Source organism: Plecotus auritus (assembly GCF_963455305.1).
Source record: "Plecotus auritus genome assembly, chromosome: 7".
Classification (NCBI taxonomy): Eukaryota; Metazoa; Chordata; class Mammalia; order Chiroptera; family Vespertilionidae; genus Plecotus; species Plecotus auritus.
This window is the reverse complement of record NC_137774.1, coordinates 152,416,375-152,442,589: the sequence shown is the minus strand read 5'-3', so window position 1 is coordinate 152,442,589 and position 26,215 is coordinate 152,416,375. Positions and strand designations below refer to the sequence as shown.

Sequence of the window (26,215 nt, the reverse complement as noted above, 5' to 3'; positions counted from 1 at the left end):
TCTACTAATAGTGACTCTCATGAGATGTAAAGACATATACCGAAGTAAGGTAGTGTTAATAATAGTAACAGGGCATTAAACTGTCCTGTCTAATGTTAACCCCGCAGTCCTGAGGTCCTTTATCCCTCCACAGATTCACTTTCCCAAACACTGCTCTCTTGACCTTTCCCCCACTTTCCCTCCATACAAGGCTGTAAATCCTTACACAATGATGTTTGGAGTAGCAAATAGGGAAAATAGCCCTGTTAGATGAAGGCACCCATTAGAAATGTGGGCATGTCTTAGGGAAGATATGAACGGGGGCTCCTCCCTTCACAAGAATTTTTTGGTGGGATCTGAGCAAAGCAAATGACTTGTCTTTCTTTTTTTTAATTTACTTACTTGTAATTATAATTCACATACAGTACTATATTAGTTTTAGGTGTACAACACAGTGATTCAATATTTGTGTACCTAAGGCATACAATAAATCTAGTAACCATCTGTCACCGTACATAGTTATTACGATGTTATTAACTCTGTTCCCCATGCTGTGCATGACTTCCCCGTGACTTGTTTTATAACTGGAAGTTTGCACTTCTTAATCCCCTTCCCCTTTTCGACCCCTTCCTCCACCCCCATTCCCTCCTGCAACCACCAATTTGTTCTCTGTATGAGTTTCTGTTTCATTTTGTTTGTCTACCTGTCTAGAAGTCTTTTATCCTATTGTGTGACACGTCTGTCCGTATGGGTTGACAGGATGGCTGTCCGTCTCCAGTGCTGTGGGAAGAGGAAGGAGCTATTGCCAAGTTAGAACGTGAGCCCCGATAAACTGTCAGATGGTAGGAGCAAGTACTAAGAGGAAAACTGAGTTTGTTCCAAAGTTTAGGGTCCTTTAGAAACCTGTATAAAACATGGATAACACATGTTGACATCTTTATTGGGTTTGTTTGCTTTTTTAAAAATCCTCTGAAGTGTGTTCAGTGAGGAGAGAGGCTGACATGGCTGTTGGCTCTGACCCAGGGGGAAATAACCAACCAGTGGTTCCAGCTCTGTGAAGCTCCCGGTACCACTGGATCCCACCTGCAGGCAGGAGGTTGCTCATCACAGGCCTCTGAGTTTCCAACAGCTGGCAAAGGTGTTCCTGGTTCATGGAATCCCTTTGCTGCTGTTAAAGGTGGTCATGGAGTCAACTTCAAATGTGTGGCTGAAAATCAGAAAATAAAATAATTGCTAAACATTTTCCCTTCAAAATGGTTTAAAAATCTCAAGCGGTTCTGAACAATAGGAAAACACTTGGTGTTCTCATGACTCCATGAGTAATTCTAGCCACACAGTGGTCCTGCCCATTGTGTGGTCCTGAAATCACCTTCCCTGCCTGGGGATGTCTTTGTTTGCTGCGCCTTTAATGAGTCATGGAGGACGAGAAGCATGGGGACACAGGTGACTCACATTAATGAGGAACGTGACAGTGGTGGTTCTTCTCAAGATGTTCTTCACCAGATCTAAGCCCACTCATCTAATCAAGAGCCATACATAGCAGTTGTGTCTTGTTCTAGCCAGTGTAGCTGCTATTTATGGGAGCAAAGACTATGCAGTCACCCTTGCAATGTATTGTTTGAGAAGTTATTAAAAATTGCAGCTAAAAGTCTCTCATCTTGTCATCCAGATTCCAAACATCATACGTTTAAAAACACAACACGACATTTTATATACTTCAAATGCAAAAATTCTTAACATCTAGGAATTAAAATGGCAGGGTTTTGTTTGTGTGTTTTTTTCTATTCTTAACTCCAAAGGTATCACAATGTAATTTTTCTCTGTATTTTAAAATACATATTTTAAATATTTTTGAATGATGTATGAATCCGTACATCATCTTTATTCTAATGGACTACTCTGAAGTAAATGGAACTGTGTGCATCACTTGTGAAGTTGGGAAATTCATCTTGATAGTTTTAAAGATTGTATTAAAAGGCATTTTAAAGTACTTTGATAGCATATCAACATAATATATTTATTTAAAAACCACTTGGCTGTGTAATCATGCAAAATATCATTAAATTATTTTAAGCAGATCTTGGAGATTTTGCAAGATTGCATCTTATTGTAAAAGAGTCAGAAAGTCTTGGAAGAGCTAAAGGGAAGGTGGCTGTATTCATTTCCTAGGGCTGCCATAACACAGCACCACAGATACTATGGCTTAAAAAGGGATGGAGAACCTTTTTTCTGCCAAGGGCCATTTGGATATTTATAACATCATTTACAAGCCATACAAAATTATCAACTTAAAAATTAGCCTGCTATATTTGGTTAAACATTTAATTTAACTCACCCCTAATGCCTTGGCAGGGCCAGACCAAATTATTTCATAGGCGTCATACCACCCATGACCTATACGCCCCACTCCTGTCTTAAAGCAACAGAAATGTGTTTTCTCATGCTTCTGGAGGCTGGTAGTCTGAAATCAAGTTGCAGATAGAGTTGGTTCCTTCTGAGGGAGGTTTCCCGTGCCTCTCTCAGCTTGTTGTGGGTGATCCCCAGCATTTCTTATCTTGTAGATGCATCACTCCTGTCTCTACCTTCATCTACACATCACCTCCTCTGGGCCTCTGTTTTTTTCTGTCTCTTATAAGGATACTTTCATTGGATTTAGGATTCACCCTAATCCAGTTGATCTCATCTTAATCCTTAACCTATTACATCTGCAAAGACCCTATTTCCAAATAAGGTAGCATTCTGAGGTTCTAGGTAGACATCAATTTTAGGGGGATACTCACTGTTTAGCCCAGAGACTTTCCATGTCAAACTCCTGGCCTTTTTTATCCACTCATCTATTGATGGGCACTTGGGTTGTTCCATAGCTTGGCTATTGTAAATAATGCAGCATTGAACACAGGGGTGCATATATTCTTTCAAATTAGTGTTTTGGGTTTCTTCAGATATATACCCAGAAGTGGAATGGCTGGGTCATAAAGCAGTTCCATTTTTAATTTTTTGAGGATCTCCCATACTGCTTTCCACAGTGGCAACATGAATCTGCATGCCTACCAACAGTGCATGAGGGTTAGGCCAGTTCCTCTTTTAAAAGCTTCTGAAGTAACATATGCTTCTGTTGGGACATTCTCATATAATTTAGTATCATTTTTAAAAATTTATATTACATATTTTCATTTTTATGTATTAGTATATTTATTATTTTATTAAATATTTACCCAATCCCTAGTAAATTTTAATATCATTTTATGTATTACTATTTTTATTATATAAAATTTTATTTTAATAATATGATTTATATAATTAATTATGTGATTGACATTGATTTTTAAAATTAATTTCAGGTTGACTGTGAAACCTGTGAGTGCAGGGACCAACTGCCTTCTTTACCACTTTGTCAGCACCGAGCCCAATGCCTACATTCTGTTTTTTTAAAATATATTTTTATTGATTTCAGAGAGGAAGGGAAAGGGAAAGAGAGATAGAAACATCAATGATGAGAGAGAATCATTGATTGGCTGCCTCCTGCATGGCCCCTACTGGGGATCGAGCCTCCAACCTGGACATATGCTCTTGGTGGGAATCAAACCTGGGACCCTTTAGTCTGCAGGCCAACACTCTATCCACTGAGCCAAACCAGCTAGGGCATGCACTTTATTTTTGAACCTATTTCTTTATATTATCTCCTTAATTTTCAGAGAAAATTGTTCTTTGGCACGAGACTGACTGACTCCCTTCTTGATCTGCTATTGAATGTCTCACCGAGACCTCCCCTTTTGCGGGGAGGGTGCTGGGGCTGTTGAGTGCTGTCTTTCTTCAGCCCCCACATCTGTCTGTGGAAGTTGTCGAGGGGTCTGTGGTTGCGCTCAGTGGTGTCTGAGGGACATCTATGCGTTGTCTGAAATCCGAGGTAGGGCATTAAAATACAGCTTCAATAACGGATCCTGTTGGGATTTAAGAAAAGAATGAAATCCAACAATTCACTTTTCTTATTTATTCTTCCTCCCAGTTACTTTCTACCCTTCTGTCCTTCACCTCTGCCCCCCTCCCCCGCTCTTTAGACAAGGTCTGTAGACTCTGAGCTGCAACTTCAGCCATTTGAAACGGTCCAAGTGAGAGGCCACTTTGGACTTAGTCACGTATTTATTTATATATCTTTAGGATGTTTTGAATGAAACTGGACCTGATATGCTTTGTACCTGATCATTTAAATCTGGCTCTTTAAGAAACAGCAGTATTGAAACTTTCCACAGATCTGCTTCCTCACACTTAACTTTTTCTCCTTACCTCGTATCTGGGATCCTCTCCTTTTGCTCAGAGTACTGGGAGGGGGCCCTTTTGAGAGCAGGTGGTGGCAATAATATGTAAATCCTTTGAGGAAGTTAGACCAGGAAGGTAAATAAATAAATTTCACCTTGATGCTCTCAGCAGGCCATAAGGAGCTCCTTTTAAAAGACTGCAATAAGTCTCCTTAGGAGGAAGTCACTGAAGAGAACTCAGGATGCAAAGTGTTAGTTAAGAGCAACAAAAATCCCTAGTCACAGGGTGTTGCTGTGTTCTTGACAACACATGTTCTGGGTCTTTCCTGCAGCCCGAATGCAGCCCTTCAGTATCTGGAGAATTAGATGCCCGACCCCTGACCCAGGACTGCTGCTGTCCCCATAGAGCTCCAGCCAGGGTGAAACGGGTGCAGTTTGCAACCCAGCTCGGGGAGCTCAGATGTCCCTGTATCTGTGAGAAATATTGGAGCTTAAATGGAGCAGTGCCACCGTGGAAAACACATGTGCTTTCCCCCCAGAGGTTTGAGGAGGTCCTCGGGTCTGTGCTCTTGTTTCTCCCCGCTTTGCAGATCCTTCCAGATCACGCTCTTCCTGGTGTGCAGTTCAAGAAAGACCTTTTGGGGTGTTTGTTTTTCCAGGCAGCTCATGGCTCTGGTTTTGTTTTTGGATGTTTTCCGTTTGCTCTGAGTAGGAGAGTTCCAAGTCCAGTGTGTGCTGTCTGCCAGCTATTTCCTGTTGAGAACTCCTGAAAGGAAGTGAGTTCCTAATATTCTATAACATGTTTGCGACCCCAGTGCCCACACCTGCTGGCAAAAGCAGAGGAGCTGACTACTCATGCCAGCAGGGTTTTCCCCTGGAGTTGAAATTGTGTGTCTGTAGAGACCCTCTCTAGACATTTAAAAAACATCATCATGTTGACCATCTCATGGCACTGTAATATGCTGGAACATTTACTGTTAAAACAACCAGGCTTTGGAAACCCCTGCCTTAGAAAAGTGGAAGAGGCCCTTGTCAAGGAAATAGCTGAACCAAAAGGGAGAGTTGTCATCCAGATATTTGGATAAATGCAGGAAAGGTAGGTCAGGGAGAAGTGGATGCTGGCAGAGGCAGGCTCTCTCCTCGCACACACGTGCATCTGATTTATTCATGGCAGTTGCTTATATCAGTGTGAGCAGCGCACATATTTTACAAAATATTCAGGGTCAGCCCATGTCACAGCTTGGTGGGATGGGCAGCCTCCCAGACTCCACCCTGAGTTCTGGGGCAATTCCAGGACCTCTGGGACCATCCGGAGTTCAGGGCAGGCCAGAAAGCTTGTAATTGCTCCTGGAGCTGGGAGTCCGACCCTGGCTGGATGGACATGGAGGTGAAACAGGAGGCCATTGCTGATCTGTGTTTTGAAAGACATCTGTCTCATCTCTCTGGCAGACAATAAGGCCTGCCATTGGCCAGAGTCTGTGCTGATCGACTACACTAACCTTAACACTCCAGCACACACACATGCACACACACACTGTGCTGGTTGCCCACAGTAGCCTGATTCCCAGCGCACGCTCGCTCTCCTCTCGCTCTCTTTCTCTCTTTCTCTCTCTCTCTCCTGGTTGTCTACACTAGCCTGATCCTCCAATACATGGGCACACACACACACACACAGCGCCATACTTCTCAGCCCAATGCCTAGGTCCACAAGACCCTCAAAGGGGCCAGACATGCCAGGCTGTGTCTAAGGCACATTTGTCCCACCTCTCCAGATCTTTAGTTTTCGAATTCGTTTCTGACTCTCTGCCTGAACTCGCTTTTTCCAGAGATTCCTTTTTCCCACCTTAACCCTGACTCTCTTTGACCCGTTCTGACCACAGACTCGGCTTTGACCACTCTGTTCCATAAGTTTGCCTTCCCAGAATTCCATCTAGGACAATAGCTGGCCTATGATTACCCAGCAAATTTCCAAAGGGTTGAAAGGAACAATCGTTTATTGGCAATTACCATGTGCCAGACAGGAAACCAACCAGCAAACCAGCCTGCTTAGTTCATTATCCCATTTAATCCTCCCCAACCCCATTAGTACATGAGACTAAGAGATTAGCCTGAAGTTGTGTCCTGCCCAAGGGGCCCAAGCGGCAATGCTGACACCTGACCCAAGAGTACTCTCACTTCAGTATCATGATATCCAAATATATTTGGAGAATTTTGGTGAAGCTGTTTAGGTATTGAGTCGAGAGGGTCCCAGTCTGAGCCCTTTGCTATTGGTTTTTCCTGCTATCAGACAACAGACTCAGAGGAACTCCTGTGAACACTATTCATCCAACCTGACTTTTCAAGAATGCTCTGCCGGCTGCTGCTATGCCCAGTGAAGCTGAGTCCTAGTCATTTCTGACAGGCCTTTTTTGGCTACTGTTATTTCCCATCATCTCCTTTTGGGAAATATTTTGTTGTTCTCATTATATTGTCCTCTCGCACCTGAGGTCCTCCAGGAAACAGATCTGTGTTAGAGCTAAGAGTGCAGAGCGTCTGTTGGGATAACACCTGTGAAAGGAAAAGGGGGGAAGCAGGACCGGGCAGGGGGAACTGACACTCTGTGCTGTTGACCTGATAAAGTGGGGCAGCCCAACAGGGAGCTCTGGGGTAAAGCTTGCCCATAGGAGGCGTCCTACCCTGGGTGGGATGGCCAGCCTGGTCGCCCTGTCTTGTTCACCGTTGGCCAGGGATCACTCCAGGAGTGACTTGAAAGCAACCTTGACTTGAAAGTTCTGATGAGGCTCACAGCTGGAGGCCATGGGCTTTCTAACTCCTCACCACTGGACACCAGGTCCTTACTTGAAGGGGCATCTACATGGTACTTAAGCCCCAGGGATTTGACTGCTTCTCCTTTATTCTGATTTGTGTTGGCCCATAGCCACCTGGCAGCACATTATCTTCTAAAAGAATCCACAGGAACAATGGGTATCCTATTAAGACACTTCTTACTTATAGCCAGAAGGTGTGCAGACTGACTACAGTCAGGAGAGGCGGTTCATTGTGGAGGGAGAGGTGTCCGGTGCACAGCCCTGCCTGAGAAGCGCTGGTCGGGAGTCAGGGCATCGTGTGGGCTGCGGCGAGGGAGTAGAGAGTGCATCTGAGGGGAAAGGCCAACCTTGGAGGGGCACATCTTCTGTTAGCCATTTTGTTTGGTTTTGGCTGGGCTGGGGGCCAGGTTGGTGCCTTAGTCCTCTGATTCTAGGGACTCTGAGCAAGCCTTGCCTCTGCTTTTCCAGAGCTGAGGGCTGTCTCAAGCTCATAGCTGAGATGGATGGGGCAGTTGGCCACTTCCACCCACACCCTGAGAAACCACCTCACCCCTCCCAAACACTCACCTATGTTCTGTGCCTGTCTGAAATACCTCCTGTTTTCCCCAAGGCCCCCCCCCCTTTTTTTTTTTAAGGGTGTGGGACATATTTCGGGTGTTAACACACCACTAAGTGGTGTTAATGTGGGGAGAGGCCTCTTGGCTATGAGAAGTTGCAGCCCTTCTGGATCCAAACCTGGTCATAATAAACAACAATAGGGCGGGACTTGACCACAATGAGGCCCAGGGTCATTGCCAGGGTTGTTTACAAGCAGGTGAAAATTTCAATCCCAGCTCCACCCATAGGAGCTCCTTCCTCTTCCCACAGCACTGGAGATGCAAATGTTCCAGACCCCTGACCAAGGCAAGTTAATCTCTCTAACTAAGCCTTAGTTACCGCATTTCTAAAAGATGGATCATAATGTCAACATTTTATGGGGTTGATTTAGATTGAAATGAGATGATGTGTGTGCGCAGTTAACTCAGTCCACAGCATGTAGTTACAACTTAATCAATATTGGTACCTGTCCCCCTTGTCTGTTGTAACTCCTGTTAGTTTTTGGAGCTTCTAATATACACACACCATTAAAAGCAAGCTTTGCATTTCCATATCAACTTTTATGCTTATGCATTCAATAATTTACAGTTTCTTTAATGCTTCGCTTGAAGTTATTTTTAAAATCCCAGGAGATAAAGACAAATAAATGCCTCGGCATTTTTCTCATCTGAACATAACTAAACCAGGGGTCACAAAGATACTCGATGATGTCACAGCCACAACTGGTCAACAGACACATGAAAAGTGCACTGATTAGAAGCCAAGATATAAAGTGTGTTCTATCCACATCTGTAAGGACTTGGCTCATCTGTTTGCCTAGGCTAGAGTTCTGTTGATCTGGCTTTCTTGTAATTGAAATTCTCCAAACCAATGAGAATCCTAGAGCATCAGGCAGATGGATGAACACAGGGAAAACATCCCACAGATCCAGCTTCTTAGGGAGCACTCCTTTGCTTGGAGAGGAAGGTTGCACAACTTAGAAATGAACCTTGACAGATTATGAGACCTGTTCAGCCAACCATGCCTGCCAGAGAGCCTTTGAGAAGAAAGAAAAAAGAAAATCAGATTTAAAAAATCCTTAGTACACTGTACAGAAGAAACTCAGGAGAAAAGCGGTGTTATACATTAGCCAGAACACAATGATGGAGGTAGTCGTTTTGCAAGTATCTTTTCTCTGCTGACTTCAAAACAGTGAAAGAAATACAGAGAAGAAGCCCACTATTTTGATGGAAGCTGTTTTGACATAAGTGAAACCGGGCTTGGCATGACGTGGGGGCGTGCTGTGGCCAAGCCAATGGGACAGACCGGGAAGGATTGAAATGAGCTGGGGAAATTGCTTCAAGACGGAGCTGGATCCACTTGAAAGGGGAGGGAACTGGAGGGTACAGACATTTCATTGATGTTTGAATTAGTGTGAGAGTAGCATCCTGTGCGTTCTGGGGGACACAGACCCTCCGGAGTCGGTCTCCCTTCTTTACAGTCACCTCTTGGGAAAGGGAAGGAGGTGGCTGCCTTTTGAATGGTGCAGTGTGAGGGCTTGAGGATTGCTGGCTGGTTGTGAGCTCTCAGGTTTGGCTGGTTTGGGGGGAAATGGGAGCAGGAAGGGAGAGTGTGTGTTACTCCCATAGCTTCCAGCAGCTTTCACTGTGGAGAAACCAGGGGGTGTGGCAGGGGCCATGTGGAATTCAGTCCCTGGGTCTGAGACTTTTTTTTTTAAATATATTTTTACTGATTTCAGAGAGGAAGGGAGAGGGAAAGAAAGAGAAATATCAATGACGACAATCATTGATTGGCTGCTTCCTGCATGCCCCCTACTAGGGATCGAGTCAGCAACCCGGGCATGTGCCCTTGACTGGAATCGAACCCGGGACCCTATAGTCCACAGGCCCATGCTCTAGCCACTGAGTCAAACCGGCTAGGGCAGTCTGCGACATTTTGACACATTTTTTCAGGGCTTGGTGGCTCTGAGGTTAGAAACAAAATTGAGCATAATCTGTGGGATGTGGTCTGCCGTCAGTTATACTTGAGCATTGATAGTAGCCTCTTCCACAGGGAGGACAAGGGCAACGCCCTTGTGGGAAAGCATGGGCATTGCCTTAGGAAATGTACCTGGCAGGACTGGACAGCAGGATATGAGGCAAGGGTGGTGGGCTGACCTGGGCTTTTTGTTTCTCGGACCTAGCCTGTTTTCAGCCTCAGAGGCAAGTCATAGCAAAGAGCTCTGTGATATGAAGTCAGTGTCTTTGGCTGGCCAGGGAACAGGACATAGGGGAGGAATGGAGCTTCATTAGCATCGATCCATGCAAAGTGCAGAACAGACTTTGGGTCCAGCAGACCCCAGTATTCTGTTTTTAGACAGAAACAACATGGAGAAAATAAAAAATTAAATGCAGTCAATATGAATGCACAGTGACTTGAATATGTTAGCATATAGTACATATTACATTACACTATGACATTAACTTGGTATTTGGAACCTTTGCCTGGTTGATGTTAATGAGGAAAGATTTCCTTTTGAAGCCATTGGTTTACGATGATACGGGACCAGTGGGAAGACTCAAGAAGACCAACTGGGAAAGAATGCCTACTGAGGTCACATAAGGAACCTAGAGAGGTAGATGGGCTACCTGGGTATCCATAGCCTCAACCAGAAGGAATGGGGTATTTGCTGGAATAATGTGAGCGGGGGGGGGGGGGGGGGGGATGGATGGGTGCTAGCGGGGTCATGAGGATGATCTCAGGATAACTGGATGTGATCTGAGCAAAATGAGAAAGATGTCAAAAGGGCATGAAGATTTTGTAGGGGGTAAATGACATAGAGGATGCAAAAGTAGTTAAAGTCTGGTGAGTAAGGACCAACCAAGAAGAAGTTGCTTTTAAGAAGCAACAGAGTGTGTTATAGACTTGTATACTTAAACCTATATAATTTTATTAACCAATGTCACCTCAATAAATTTAATAAAAGTTTTTCTAAAAAGGCAAGATAGGAAAGACCACATGTTATATGTTTCCATTTATATGAAATGTCCAGAAGAGTCAGATCTTTAGAGACAGAAGGTGGTAACTAGGATGGGAAAGGGCATTGACTGTAAAGTGGACACAAGGGGTCTTATTGGGGTGACAAAAATATTCTAAAACTGACTTATGGCAATGGTTGCACTACTTGGTAAATTTTCTAAAATTTATTGAGTTATCTATTTGAAATGGGTGAATAATATGATAGGTAAAATAGAACTCAACAAAGTTGTTTTTAAAAAGAGCCTTTGTAAGTAGAAGGGATCTTCTCATTGCCCAGTCATTTTTTTGTGGTACTTACTATGTGCCGGCCCCTGTGCTAGTGTGTGGGGGTGCACACAATGAATGATCACTAGGCCATTTTCAAAGAAAGCAAATGGCTACTAAGAATTTTGACCTCACCAGTCATTACTGACTTGCAAACTATGACGTGAGGTCGCTTTTGACTGTAAGATTGGCCAAGCTTCAAAAGGGTGATAATATTCAGGAACAAATGGTTTTCTAAGACACGACTGGTGGGATTCTAAACTATTGCCCCTGACTTAGAGAGAAAACTGGAGTACATAGGAAACACTGGAATGTGCTTTTGATTCAGCAAGAACTTTGGGCGCTGAAAGTTCACCTAAAGGAATTTATCCTCAGGAGGCGTTAGATACCATGAGTGTTCTGACACCTCTCATATTTCTGTCTCCAGACCAGTCCCCTGCTCCAGAATCCAGATTCAGATCTCTAGCTGCCCTCACAACAACCACACAAGCATCTCTAACTTAACACATCCAGAACTTAACTCCAGAATAGGCCTCCACACTCAAAATCAAAGAGCCCAACCCCCAAAGGCTGCTCTGCCAGCCTACGTGATGGGACCCCATCCTTCCAGTTGCTGAAGCCAAACACCTAGACACCGTCCTTGACCTCTCCCTTTCTCTCAAACCCTGTATGAAATCCAAAAGCAAAAGTTGTTGACTCAACCTTCAGAGCAGATCACAATCTGGGCCATTTCTTACCATCTCCATGCTGCTCCACCTGAGCTGTGTCTCCCTAGAATTTCTGAACATGATGGCCTCTCTGGTCTCCCTCCATCTACTCTTGCCCAGTTCTCAACACAGAAACATAGGGGTTGTTTCAAAACATACTGTCTATCACATTACTCCTCTGCTCAAAACTCAACAGCTCCCATTTTGCACAAAAGTCTTGAAACATCTAACGGGACCTTGCAATATATTGGTCTCTGTTACCTCTCCTATCTTCCTCCCCTCCTTGCTTCACTCCCCTGCAGCCACAAAGGCCTCCTTGATTTTCCTCAAACACAGCAGACACAGACCCGCTTCCAATGGACCACTTTTACACTGGCTTTCCCTCTGTCTGGAACGTTCCTCCAGGCGGCTGCATGGCCAACTCTTTCATCTTCAAGTGTCTGCTCCAGGCACTCTCCCGGGGCTGCTGCCTTTGCCACAGTGTTTCAGATTCCGCCTGACTCTTCCAGCTCCTGGCATGCTCAGTCCTCTCGCTCCTGTTCAAGGTGTTCTGTTTTCCACAGCACGTCTCACCTTCTGACGCACTGTAGAGTCGGATGCTTATTTTAGCAGGTCTGCTGTGTACTGTCTGTCTCCCATGCTAGATTGCAAACTCCACAGGGACAGGAGCCATTTTGCTCACTGCTGCACCCCAAGTGCCTAAGACAGTGTTTGGCATGTAGTAGGTATTCAGTAATGGTTTGTTGAATGAATCAATGAACGAATGGACTGGTAAGGACCAAGTAGCAATTGTATAAACAAAAAAAATATAGCATTATGTCATGAGAACAAAAGTGAAACGAGTTCCCAGGCACAGTCTGGTGCTCATCATTTCCCTGGTGAGGTGAGATTGACTCATTCGTGTACCGAGGAGTCTGACTTTATCAGCTCTCCCTTCGGTCCCCTGGGAAAACGTGACCATCACCAGGATGAGTTGGCAAATCCATGTGGCTGGAGTTCTAACTTGATTCTGTATGGACTGCAGGTTGATCTCTTATTGTTATTAAAAACCGTGCTTCTCTCACAGCAATCTAATAAAGAAGTGCAATCACTTCCAAGTAGGAGCTTGGAGTTCTCTTCCGAGGGCCAGTAGCTCCACAGTGTGTTTTACAAGGTCAGTTTTCATTGTTGATCAGTCATTTCTACTTAATTTAGCTTCTGAATTCCTGCTTCCAAAAGGCATGTGGGTGCATTTAGAAAAGCTTTTATTTTATTTTTATTTATTTATTTTTTTAAAATATATTTTATTGACTTTTTACAGAGAGGAAGGGAGAGGGAGAGTTAGAAACATCGATGAGAGAGAAACATCAATCAGCTGCCTCCTACACACCCCCCACTGGGGATGTGCCCGCAACCAAGGCACATGCCCTTGGCCAGAATCGAACCCGGGACCCTTGAGTCCCCAGGCCGACGCTCTATCCACTGAGCCAAACCGGTTAGGGCTAGAAAAGCTTTTATTGATTGATGCAGGAATGAGGTGCATGAAAACCTTTGAGGAAAAGTGAAAGTTCATGTGCACTTACTGTTTCCTTCCTGTGAAGCTGTCCTGGAGTTGAAGGTGCACAGCGCATCCTATAGCGGCGATTCTCTGCGATGAGAGCTGTGAATCCAAACCAATCTTGTTAGTTTGAGAGGTGAGCTTTTGAGATAAACATGAAAATCAGTGACACCTCATTGCATGGAAATCAAAATAATTTTTTCATTGGTCATATGATTTAGCTGCTTCTTATCCATTGTTTTTCTGCAATGTCTCTCCCCCTCCCCCTGCCACCTCCACCCATTTACATCCAGAAGCTCTTAGCAGGAAACAGAGAGAGAGATAGCTCTGCTTCAGCACAGAACAGATAGCGCAGCCTGTGGTTGCAGGAGATGGAATCTGAGCAGGGACGGGCCAGAGGGGTGTACGCTTAGTGCTGATGGACACATGTAGCTGCTGCCTGTGAGGCCGACACACTGAATTCAATCAGTGTTTGTGGAATCGAGGGGCAGAGCACCCACCATCTTTATTACTCCTCCTCACATCATTCCTCTGTTTAAAGATTTATTTTCAGTATTGGTTTGATTTAGGGTGCATAGATTTTTTTATTTAAAAATGACTAGTGCCAAGAATGCTTTATCATTGAGCTCCTTTTATAAGTTTTGATTTTTGCACCTCATTCCTGCATCAATCAATTACCATATAAACCAGTTATGTGTATTGTCTTGCTATCTATGTCAAAACTATGATTTTACTCTACCGGTAAACTAACAGCTTAGCCTGTCACGGTTTCATGGATGCCGGCAGAAGACACGCTATTCTTGGGTCAGAGATGAAAAGACAGCTTATTATTCATGGAAATAGCAGTGGCCAAAGTATTAGCGTTATTTGTACTCGCTACTTCCCCAAGCTCCATCTCCCTGAAGGCAATGTGGACCTCTGTGCTGGTATATAGATGGGTATGATTTAAATTTCACTGTTGTGTGGTGATGGCAACAAGTTTTGGTAGCTGATACTTTGGTTTGGGTTTGAAAGGCTAATATTGTACTACTAGAGGCCTGGTGCATAAAATTCATGCGGCGTTGGTGGTGGGGGTTGTTCCTCAGCCTGGCCTGTGCCCTCTTGCAATCCGGGACCCCTCGGGTAGGGTCCCTAGGCCTGGCTAGTGATCAGGGCCTATTGGGGCTTTCTTTCCCCTGGCTGCCGGCAGTTGGCCCTGCCCCCGCCACTGCCACTGCTTGCCATCTGTGCAGCACTGTCCTCTCCCCCCCCCCCCCCCCCCCGCCACCGGTCGCCTCCCTCTGCGGGCGACAGGCATGGGATGCGATCACTTTGCTGGCCTGGGCCTCCCTCTGCAGGGCAATCGCTGGCAGGGCCCCCCAAACCAATTGCACCACACCCGCCTTGGCTGGCCTGGCGCCAGTGCGTGTCATAGTGTGGTCATCCGGAAGGTCGTCCAGATGGTCATTCTGCTGTCCAGTTGATTTGCATATTATGCTTTTATTATTATAGTCTAGGGGCCAGATGCACGAAAATTCGTGCAAGAGTAGGCCTTCCTTCCCCTGGCTGCCGGCACCAGCTTCCTTCTGGCACCCAGGACCCGGGCGGCTTTCCTCCAGCCCCCACTTCGTCCAGAATGACGTTCGGCCTTAGCATATTACCCATTTAATTATTATAGGTAGGTCAGGGGGGGAATCAAATAAATAGTTACTCTGATTCTTCACTCTCAACTTGTGTCCCCCCATCTCAATTTTATGATAAAAAATAATACACATTTGCCCTAACCGGTTTGGCTCAGTGGATAGAGCGTCGGCCTGCGGACTGAAGGGTCCCGGGTTCGATTCCGGTCAAGGGCATGTACCTGGGTTGCGGGCACATCCCCAGTAGGGGGCGTGCAGGAGGCAGCTGATCGATGTCTCTCTCTCATCGATGTTTCTAACTCTCTATCCCTCTCTCTTCCTCTCTGTAAAAAATCAATAAAATATATTAAAAAAAAATAATAATACACATTTTATAATAAAGAAAACATACTGATTTATTTATATTTTTTACTCTGGACTCCAGATAAAGGAGAGAAGGAAAGAGTTGCTGAACCCCAGCCATTCATACTGAATTGAGGAGGTGAGAAGTGGTAAAAATTGGCTTCATCAGTAGCCCTCCCCCAAGCAGCAGTTGGAACATTGTTCCAGTTTATTTCTAATGTAAGCATTGACTGATCCAGTTTCAAAGCCTCACTGGTGCCTTAGCCCATCTTCCTCCACTTTCTCCCTCACTGCTCTTGGAAAGGAGTACTGATTTTCAGAAATTGACTGATTTTCAGAAAAGGCCTTATGAGCACCAAGGATATCATTCACTCTTATCAGCACCACTTTCAGCATCTTCCAAAGATAGTTTGGCTCTTATTAAGGAGGGTTATGGAATCTGGGAGAAGTATGCCCCAGATTCAACATAGCTGGGAGGCCACACCTGAGAGAGACTGCCCTGGGGGAACGTGGTTACTAAATGACTCCAGGAAATAATGATCATCATCTTCCCATCCTCTCTTATAGAGCTGTCCATACTTGCCTTCCTCTGTTTCCCAGCCAAGTCTTCACTGGGAAAGTAATCAGTATGTATTTAACACTTCCTCTCAAACCATTGTTCTCTGGGAACCAACAGATTCACACACAACCTCAGACAGCCCTCTGGATTAATTTGGCTTAGCAGGTTTTCGGAGGACCACAAACAGCTTTTCAGCCTCCTATTACTTCTCAGGCAAGAAAAATTGCTCTCCGTTTGAACTGTGTGTTAGACCAGGTGCTGTGAGCAGCTGGTTCCATTCCATAACACTCAGGCTCTGTCATAATTGTTGTCTATAAACATCTTCTTGTAGTCAGTGTTTATTCTCCTCTTGTCCCCTGGGAACCTGTCATAGTCAGATGAATGTCTGCTTTGGTGAAAAGTCCGAGTTCAGAATTCCTTCATGTGTTCTCTGAGTTATGCCATGTTTTCATGGCATTGTAGTACAGGCCAGTGCCTGCTGGTGGTGCCAGTTTATTCTCAATTACACATGGATAGACACGTGGTTCAGCTTGGCAGCACCCCTCTGTGGGTTCACACTGTGTGCCAGGCACCAGGAATCGAAGGCTGAATGCCCAAAATGGTTTTCAAAGACACCTGGAGATTGCTCCTTCCAAGGGCTTTGGCCAAACAGTCCAGGATATCAAACTTTTATAGCTCCCTCAAACCCTCTTTTGATGGAATCGGGGCATGGATAAATAATGCGTGTCTTTGGCCTTCCAATACCTCCCTGTCTTGTCTCCTACCTCCCCATTTTCATGTTCTTCACACTCCAGACTTCACCTTTTCCAAGCACCAATCTCACCTGCCAATCCCTGAAGAGCCCAGACTCCAGAATTATGACAGCTTCAAGAAACGGAGGAGGTACTCAAAACATTATTTGTATAAAGCACTTTTTTAGGGGAAGGGAGAAGGAATGGATCTGTTCTGAAAGACGCCTGCAAAGGTCGAGTGAAATGAAGAACCACACACATTCCAGAGGCAGGTTTCTAAGCTGGAATTCGGAACCTCATTTCTGGATATGTTTCTACCACTGAGCCATACTGGCCTGGGCGAGACTTTTTCTAAGTCATGAGATTGCATTCCATTTCTTCTTTCTCAAAGGTTGACTTTGAAGTTTACAGATTCTAATAGTGGCTACAAATCCTCCTGAACAGAAAAGGGGATGTGGAAGTATGAATTAGCCAGGAAGGTGCTGGAAATGTTAGGAAAGAGGGAATGTGGGGGATATTGCATTTAAGGTGATTCTCAAACAGTTGTAAGAAAATTACCCTCTGCCTAAAAGTCTTCCTTACAAACTTGCTAGAGTGCCCATAATTCATTCACTACACTTTGTCTTTGGGGTGACCTTAGAAAATTCTGTGTCCAGGAAGAAATAAAACAACCTGTCATACAGTTCCTCTGAAGGTGTCAGGGTCTTATTTATTGCTAGGAAGCCAGGAGAGGACAGGGAGATGGTGCTGAACTAAAGATCAACTCCTCTTGCTTTGTAATGTTGCTGAGTGTGGACTCTGCGGAAGGAATAAAATACTCTCAGTCATGGAACCGTCCAAGGTTCGTAGAGCTTTCATGAGATGGGAAAGATACTCTTGAGTCAATGGGCCAGCCTTTTGGATGCTGAAAAGAAGGTCCCTATGTACAACCCACCAAGTTGTTCAGCGTTTTGGTACAAAAGGTAGAGTCCCAGAAACGATTTTAAAGGAATTGACACCCACCCCACCCCCATCCCACCCCACCCCAGATGAAATCTCTCTCAGTTTGTTGGGAAATGTCCAAGAGGCCTAGACAACTCGGATGAGAGAAGAACATTTCTGTTTTTCCGGGTGATGTTTTGTCCTTGGCATTGTACGGGATTGTTGGGAGGCTTGCTCCTTTAACCCCCAGAACTCTTCCTGGGACAGTAGCATCCACAATCGTGAGAACGTGAAAGTAACATAGATGACCCATTGTAACGCCTCATTTTTCAGATGAGGGGACTGCAGCGCCTGGGAAGGTAACAATGGAAGAAGCAGAATTGCACAGCAAACATAGCATGGGCTTGGGGATCAGACAGGCCTGGGTCTCCCACTTAGCAGTATGGGAACCTGGGCAAGTGAATCAATATTTCGGAGCCTCAGGTTCTTCTTCTGTAAACAGTTCTTAGGGCTTACCTACTCAAAAGTGAACTCAAAACTTGGCCAATATTATTTTATTTACTATTGTTTTCTTAATTGAAACATAATTTAAATAACAAAAAATTCGCCATTTTAAAGGGGATATATCTAATTCCGCTTTATTTTAAGTGGATATATCTAATTCACCACTACCTAGTTCCAGAACATTCCCATCATCCCCTCCCCCCCCCCAAAAAAAAAAACAAAACCCTGTGCCTATTAGCAGTCAGTCCCAGTTTTCCTCTTCCTCTAGTTTCTGGCAACCACTAATCTACTTTTCATCTTAATGGATTTGCCTATTCTGAACATGGGCAATTAGTGGAACCATATAGGTGGTCTGGTATCTTTCACGTAGCATGTTTCCAAGCTTCACCTAAGTTGTAGCATATACTTCTTACTTTTTATCACCAAATAATATTCCATTATATGGATGTACCACATTTTGTGTATATATTCACCAGTTCATAAAAATTGAGGGAAATTACCATTGTTTGACACAGTTGGGCCAAAGGCAGAACTTTGGGCATCTAATTCTCAACCTGGTCCTGTTTTTACTACTGCATAACATCTGTTTTTCCATAACATCTGAGTATATGCATTGTATTCATAATAGTGGTTTGCTCAAAGAAACCCTTACAACCTGGCCAACCGCTGTTAGGATTTTATACCTTTACAAGAATTTTTTCTAGTGTGAGAAAAGAGACCACGACAATCCAAGGAAATAAAATCTATACTCCAGTGGACTGGTCTTTATACCTCTTCCTCCCACTGTATTTCACAGAACATTCTAAGTCTTGTATGATATCTTTTATCTACCTGGGTTTTATGTGTAAGTTCATTGCCGTGGTTTATAGCCTAGGATCAAAGAGAATTTTTATTAGCTTTGGTTGATGTTTAAAGGCCCTTCTGTTTTGTTCACTTCATGGCAAATTCAGAATTATTCTCTTCTTCGGTTAGATAGTCACTGTCATTGCATTAGGTATGGGGAATATATGCCTCTGGCCAAGAACTTTACATTTTGAACATAGCTGGTCATCTCCCCTTCCCATGCAAAAACTGCCCCAGCTCGCTAGGTTGGTTTCAGGCCTAGAGGGAGTGTAGCTAGGTTGGTATACTTGGGAACGTTCTGTTTTTCGCTGACTGAAGATGAAGGCCTTTCCTTGGTGGGCGCATGAAGACCAGCAGCTGGTCTGACTCGTTAAGGAGTTGGCTGTTGACGTTGTTTGCTTGGGAACTGGTGATGTGTAGAATGTGGCAAGGTTCCAGTGGCAAAGGCATGTCCCTGGGTTCATCTGGGGTTCATGCTTCCTTATCTTGGATGGCACGGGTGGAGGGTCCAGCCCAGCCTGGTTTCCTGACTTTGAGCAAGTATTTTCTTTGCTGAAACTTTAATGACTTGGTGTGATCACCGCTAATTACTCATCTCATCGGATGTTCTGTTTTCTTGTTATTCTTTAAGACCTGGAGTAGTATTGTGTGTCAGGCTTCTTGTGCATCGTCTCATTTCTATCATTTCCTGCTTCTCTGTGTTTGACAGCCCTGAAATACGTGAAAAAACAACCGAGCTGGCCCTTCTTTTCTTCAAGCTAAGGCTCCCCTTGCCTCCCACTATTTCTGGTTCACACAGTTTGCACAGCCTTTTCGTCCTGGTCCCTGGGTCTGTGCTTTCCACGTTGTCAGTGTTCCTTTTCATGTGATGCCCAGACTGGGAGCGACGGCCCACGTGTGCTGTGGACAGTCCAGCCTAGAACATTACTGAGAAATGAGCCGACACCCCTTTAATGCAGGACACACATGCCAGTGCTTATTGCCAGTTGCCTCTCGATACCAGCCAACACCACTCCACCCCCCGCCTTCTTTTTCCTTTAACTGCTGTGAGGCAGAGGTTCCTGTTATTGTGCAGTTGATTTTTTGATCGTAAGAGCAGAGCTTTACATTTCCCCCAATCTATTTTACCCTGGGAGCTTGCAGTGTTACTACATTGGAACCGTATGAATGGGCGGCTAGGATAATTCTGATGCAAGAAGTTGCTGAGTGGAGGATTTCTTTTTAATTTAATGGTGTGTTAGGATTGGCTCTGTTAATAGGAGCATCCTTCTCTGATTACCTATCCTAGGGTACTTTCATTAGGAAGTTCTAGTTCACTTGGTTTTTCTGCTTGGTTTTGGAGTCCTTTTTAGCATCCACAATTATAGAGATTAAAAGGATGAAACGAGTGTTAAGTCTCAATCTGCTTAATCGCATGGGTCCTGTGTGGGGCACTGAGCGTGCCCACTGCTGCATTGTGGAGAGGGCTGCTTGGAGGGTCCTAACCGCACCTTTGTCTGTGTTTGCTGCAGTTACCTGGCTGAGCAGTGCTGGAATGGCGGCTTCCTCTACCTGATCATGCTGCGCCGCTTCAAGCACAAGGTCCATTCTCCTTATAATGGCAACGGTGGCAACAGCTCGGAGCCAGGAGAGACACCAACCTTGGAGCTGGGTGACCGAACTGTGAAAAAGGGGAAAAGAACAAGAAAGTTTGGAGTCATTTCCAGGCCTTCTACCCACAAGGCCACTGAAGAACCCAAGAGCGGCACTGGGTGTGAGCTGGACAATGGCCCCGTCTCTGAGCTGGACAATGGCCCAGACCCAGAACTTGGAAATGGCCATGCCTTTGAGCTAGAAAATGGCCCAGACTGTCTCAAGGAAGTGGCTGCATCCCATCTAGACGGGTCAGAAGTGGACAAAGGGACAGAGCCTAGAGTTCCAAAGACAGAGACTCCTCTGCCCACAAGCAATGATAAATGCCACTTCTCAAAATCGGGGAAGACAGACTTCCAATCAAGCGACTGCCTGGCGAAGGTAAGGTTTGGTTTGATTGCAGAACCTGGATTGATGTTTTTTTTAGAAGTTGCTTTTTTTTTAAAGCTTAGAAAATATGTCTAAGGTGAACTTGCATTTAGAAGCCAACCCATTTATTAAGATAAATGATCAGAGGACATTGCAATAACAACCAAAAAGTCCAAGTCATTTCATCCCACTTAAATAGAGAGTGAGTCGAGTGATCCTAAGTGGAAAATGCAAGCCTTCTGTGGAATAATTTGAGTCATATGAGGCCCAGATGAAGTACTTGAACTGCATCATTATTTATCACCGCTGTCACCAGGAGAATTGCCACTGCGAGGCCAAGAATTCCTGGTGGCAGTTGATAGCATAAATATCCAAGCCTCGGTATTACACAGGAAGGATGTCCAGCATGCAGGGAAGCATCTGCTTTTATTTTTAACACTTCAAAACCAGTGACATTTTCATGGGATTATGTTATTACACTGCTGAATTCCAGCGAAGTTTAGGAACTTCACAAACATCTCTGATACTATGATATCCAGCTGTGATGGTCAGGGCTGGTCTTACTACCTAAAGGCAAAGCAGATGTGGTATATTCTGAAGCACATCTGAGGCATGCTTCTAGCCTCAAATGGTCTCCCCTGTTTTATCCAGCTCTCTCTCGTTAAGTTACATTTCTGTAGGCTAAGCATGCTCTTTCCAAGAATCATCTTGGCAGATACTCCTGTGGATTCTCTTTTTAAAAAATATGTTTTTATTTATTTTAGAGAGGAAGGGAGAGGGAGAGGAAGATAGAAACATCAATGATGATAGAGAATCAGTGATCGGCTGCCTCCTGTACGCCCCCTTCTGGTGATCGAACCCGCAACCTGGGCATCTGCCCTTGACTGGACTCAAACCCGGCACCCTTCAGTCCGCAGGCCAACACTCTATCCACTGAACCAAATCAGCTAGGGCTCCTGTGGATTCTTAATGAAGCTATAACATTCTAAGTGGTTCCTCATTGGTGTCTTCTCTGACTCAGGAGGCACCCTAGAGATGGGGGAGAGAGTTGGAAAGGTGGAAAATGAGCCCAGAGGGAAGTATCCAGTTTGGCTTTGTTGGAAGGTGGAACCCTATGAGTGAATGTCATTTCTAAAGGCTGTTTTATGCATATTTCTTGTAGCCAATCTGTATAATGGGTTGAGAATAATCAAAATAACCCTCTCTTAAAGGACCAAATTCCTTCATTTGAGGAGCTGGGTGATTGATTATCTTAAAGCCTTGCACAAAGGGAGGCATCTTTGTGGATGGAATGTGTAAACAGATTAGAAGAAAAATCAATGTTTCTATCAATGACTTTTTTACCAAGTTATGCTCCCCCAAAAAAGAATGAAGGGCAAAGAAAATACTATAATCCCCACCCCAAAATTAAGGTCAATAAAAATACAGTCCCCCCCCCCATCCAAAAGTAGAATCTTCTATATATATAAAAGGCTAATATGCAAAGTGTCCCCTTGGGAGTTCGATTGCTTGCTATGATGTGCACTGACCACCAGGGGGCGGTGCGGAATGAAGGAAGGCTCTGGCCAGCAGCCGGCAGCTAGGGAAGGAAGGCCCCAGCTGGCAGCCAGAAGGCCCGATCAGCCCTGATCGCCAGCCAGGCCCAGGGACCCTACCTGTGCATGAATTTCATGCACCGGGCCTCTAGTATTCCTATAAAAAATCAGTTAAACATGAAAATTAAATGAGTTATCTGCTATTAAAGTGTGTATACGTTTTGGGGGGCATACCCTTGTATCCACACTTTGAATAATTATAAAGGCAGTGTTTGTACTTCAAATGCATTTTCAAACTTCTAGTAGCATTTTAGGATGAATTCCCTTTGTTTAAAACTTAGTCTGGCCGAAACGAAAGAAACGAGCCATCAACTGTTGAAGTGTGTATACACGTTTTTGGAACAATCTGTGTATTCCTTGTCAATGTATACTATATCTTGATAGGATTTCCCCCCCACCCCCCCCCCAATGATTAGATTGTAAATATGTAGAAAGCCTGAGATGAAAAAAATAAATTAGAGAATATTGACATCTTTAATCATTTTGAAGGTTTAAGGTAGCAAAAATTTAAGGTTGACTCTCACATACAATTTAAAGAACAGGCTTTCATTTGTTGTAGGATAAGTGAAAATAATTTGGAATGCTCTTAAAAGAAAAAAAAAAACACCAAACTTTTAAGAAAGTACCATCCTCTGCTCACCTTTTTAAAAAATGGTTTTTTTTTATTGATTTCAGAGAGAGGAAGGGAGAGGGAGAGAGAGATAGAAACATCAATGATGATGAGGGAGAATCATTGATCGGCTGCCTCCCACACTGGGTGCCAAGCCTGCAAACCAGGCATGTGCCCTCACCTTGAATTAAACTGTGACCTTTTGGTTCATAGGTCAACACTCAACCACTGAGCCACTCTGGTCGGGCCTCTGCTCATCTTAATTAAAGGCAAATAACATAAAACTGAACTTCTGCATTAGGCTACCTGAAAACTACAACTATCAGAGTACCTGACTTTTGCACTCAAGGTCATATATCCAAGAAAATATAAAGAAAATGGTGGAGGAAAAACAAACTTGATCTATTGCCTTTGGGGCATATTTTTTAAAGCCATATGCCTATAGAAAGAAGAGAGTTGCCAGCTGGAATTAGCATTCTTCATCCCTGTCCATAATCTATAGACTTTATTACTGACTCTTGGTCTTGGAAAGTCAGAATATTCTCAGACACAGATATTTTAGCACCCTTTTCAACCACAAAAGTGTCACCATTAGATGCATTTATCAAAAATTATAGAAGTAGCTTCCCCCTCACATTCAGATAGTACCCAAATTGGAACCAGTAGATCTTCACAGAAGGTGACTTAGGTCCTTGGGCCGGGTGGATTTTTATTTTTTACTCCAGAATGAGCCCAAGGCCGTGCTAAAATGGAATTTCCAGAAAAACAAAAATTAGCTATTTACTTCTTAAGCCTTTCAGGGGGAAAATTCCATCCATTTGAATAATGGGAGATTAAACATGTCAAAACTGTTCCGTTTCTGCTTTATTAATGATTTAATATATCTACAAAGACTTAATAAATTACAGAGAAGGCTTATAGTGATCGTTAGACCATTTTTAATTGTCAGGTGCTCCTTTTTCATAGTCTGTTATTTGTTACTGATTTTTATATGCTTTTATATCCTGTCTCCAAGAGCTGTAGGAAAATACTTTCTCTAACAAATACCTTCTTTTAAAAAAACATATTTTATATGATTTTATAAAATATTAACACATAATGATAAGGATGCAAACAGATTCATTTTTAAAAATACAAAAGTTGGGCCCATCATCTAAAACATAAGAATCTCCTAGGACATAGATAAGCAGTTTTAGAGATGTGTTCAGTGACTTATTCCATCTTGTAGAGATCATTACTCATCCAAGGTGACAGTTTTTGCAAGCCTGTTTAGACATATGTGTAGTATTTTTGTAATGCTGCATGATAAAAATGAATACAACCAAAGGTAGTCACTTAACAAAAACAATCCTACCCTTGGCCAGGCAGGTGAGTTATTCACCGCTGGCGCATGTGTCCCTGGGGACCTTTGTCTTTCCCTAGTACTTGTAATCTGCCCTATACAGCACCAGACCTTCCTTAGGCCTTTAGCAGAGACTTCAGGAAGGTCTTAATCTTCAGGGCAGGATGGGAAACTCAGGAGATTGACATGCAGGACATCTCCCTAGTGGTCCCTGATGTTTGCAGCTAGCAAACGCAGCATCAGGATGATCCTCTTCTAGGAAGCCCCCATGGTCACTGAGTGAACTTGTGTCCTCCTACATGGTAATGTCTCCTAAGTCCATGTCTGCATCTTCACCTCTCTCCTGAGCCCCGAGTTTCTACCAGTTGCCTGCAGGATGTCTCCATCTTGGTTATTTCACATCATGCCTAAACCTTAATGCATCCCTTTCCCATACCGCTAAGTCTGCTCCAGCGTTCCAGGTCTCACCACCCACAACTTGCCCAAACCGGAAACCTGTCTCAACTAGTGACCACTCATCCTGGTTCAACCAGAACTTTCCCTGGTTTTGCAATGACAGTCCCATGTCCTGGGAAATGCCTTGATCCCAAGCTGGGGACAGTGGTGTCCTGGAGTCAGCTGAAATTCTGCCCTCTCTCTGACACTTTGTCCAGTCAATCACCAAGTCCTGTCAACTCCTGCTTCCTTTAGGATCTCCCTGTTCACCCCACTTCTCTTTCCTCTACTCCCACAACCTTAGGTCGGGTCCAGGCTGCTTTCATGTCTCATCTGGGCAGTCACAGTAGTCTCCTACCCTCTCACTATCCCCACTCTCATCGCATCATCCGCTGTCCCCACTGCAACCAGAGGTCACATCTCATTGCACATGCACCGGCATGCCCGCATACACTACCGCTTAAACACTTCTGACAGGTCCACTTGCCTTTGAGGTAACAGCCAAGCACCTTGGCTTGCATAATGTGTGAGGCCCAGCATTATCTGATCCCTCTTTAACTCTGCCTCCTTGATTAGGGCTGGGTGAGTTATAGTTGTTGTTGTTTTTTTCCAAAAGGCCATGCTCACTCTTGTCTCTGAGCCTTTGCAGATGCTGCTCTCACTATACTGTCTTCTCCCTTCCCCAGTGTAGCTTAGCTTCTAACTTTCCTGGAAACAAAGCACAATAACACCCTCTCAAGGAAGCTCCATAACCTGCCCCCATCTTCAGACATCTCCTCTCTGGGCTCCTGAAGTACTCCCTGCTTATCTTCATCAATGCATGAATCGCATGTATTCCAAATACCATTTGGCTGTGTGTTCCCAGTAGACTTTAAGGGCAAAGACCTTATTTGTCTCTCTCTCCTAACTCAGTGCCTTGTACCTGTAGGTGCTCTGTAGCCATCCTATATAATAAAAGAGAAACATGTAAATTGACCATACCTCTGCTACGCTCACCAACCAATCAGGAGTGAGTATGCAAATTAACCCAACAAAGATGGTGGGTTAATTTGCATACACAGGTGCCTGCGGAGAGCAGAGCGGGAGAGCCTGTTGAGAGTGGAGCAGCTTGGGGAACTTGGCTCCCCAAGCTGCCAGACGGAGAGCAGAGAGGGAGAGCTGGCGGCTTGGAGGACTTGGCAGAGTGAGAGGCCGTGGGACGGAGACAGAGCAGGAAGGGAAAACCAAGCGTGCAGGCAGCACCAGGAATTCTGGGAATAGTAGTTCTGGTGGCAGCCCCAGGACCAGAAGTAGAAGTCCAGAGTGCGGGGAGCACCAGGAATGCTGAGAATCGTAGTTCTGGTGGCAGACGGATCTCCTAGACCAGTGGTAGGCAAACTGCGGTTCACAAGCCACATGCGGCTCGCGAGCCGTGGTTTGCCGCTCTGTTGACTAATGAGTTTGCCGACCACTGTCCTAGACACTAGAGCAAAGTGAGCCTGGAGCAAGTTACTGTTGCAGTGGGGGATGGAGGGAAAGCAAAGGTGAGAGTCATAAAGAGTGTCTAGG

The 26,215-nt window shown here is 44.5% G+C and overlaps 1 protein-coding gene across 6 annotated transcripts in view; it reads left to right on the top strand.

The window, feature by feature from the left end:
• PDZD2 (PDZ domain containing 2) overlaps nt 1-26,215 on the top strand; it is a 360,570-nt gene that overhangs the window by 236,985 nt on the left and 97,370 nt on the right. For all 6 annotated transcript variants that reach the window (XR_013961080.1, XR_013961081.1, XR_013961082.1 and 3 more), the window contains one exon: nt 20,196-20,697. Coding sequence is in view for 3 of the 6 variants with exons in the window: in XM_080677882.1 (XP_080534008.1) it covers nt 20,196-20,697 (502 nt within the window). In the remaining 3 variants the exon portion in view is untranslated. The remainder of the gene's footprint in view (nt 1-20,195; nt 20,698-26,215) is intronic.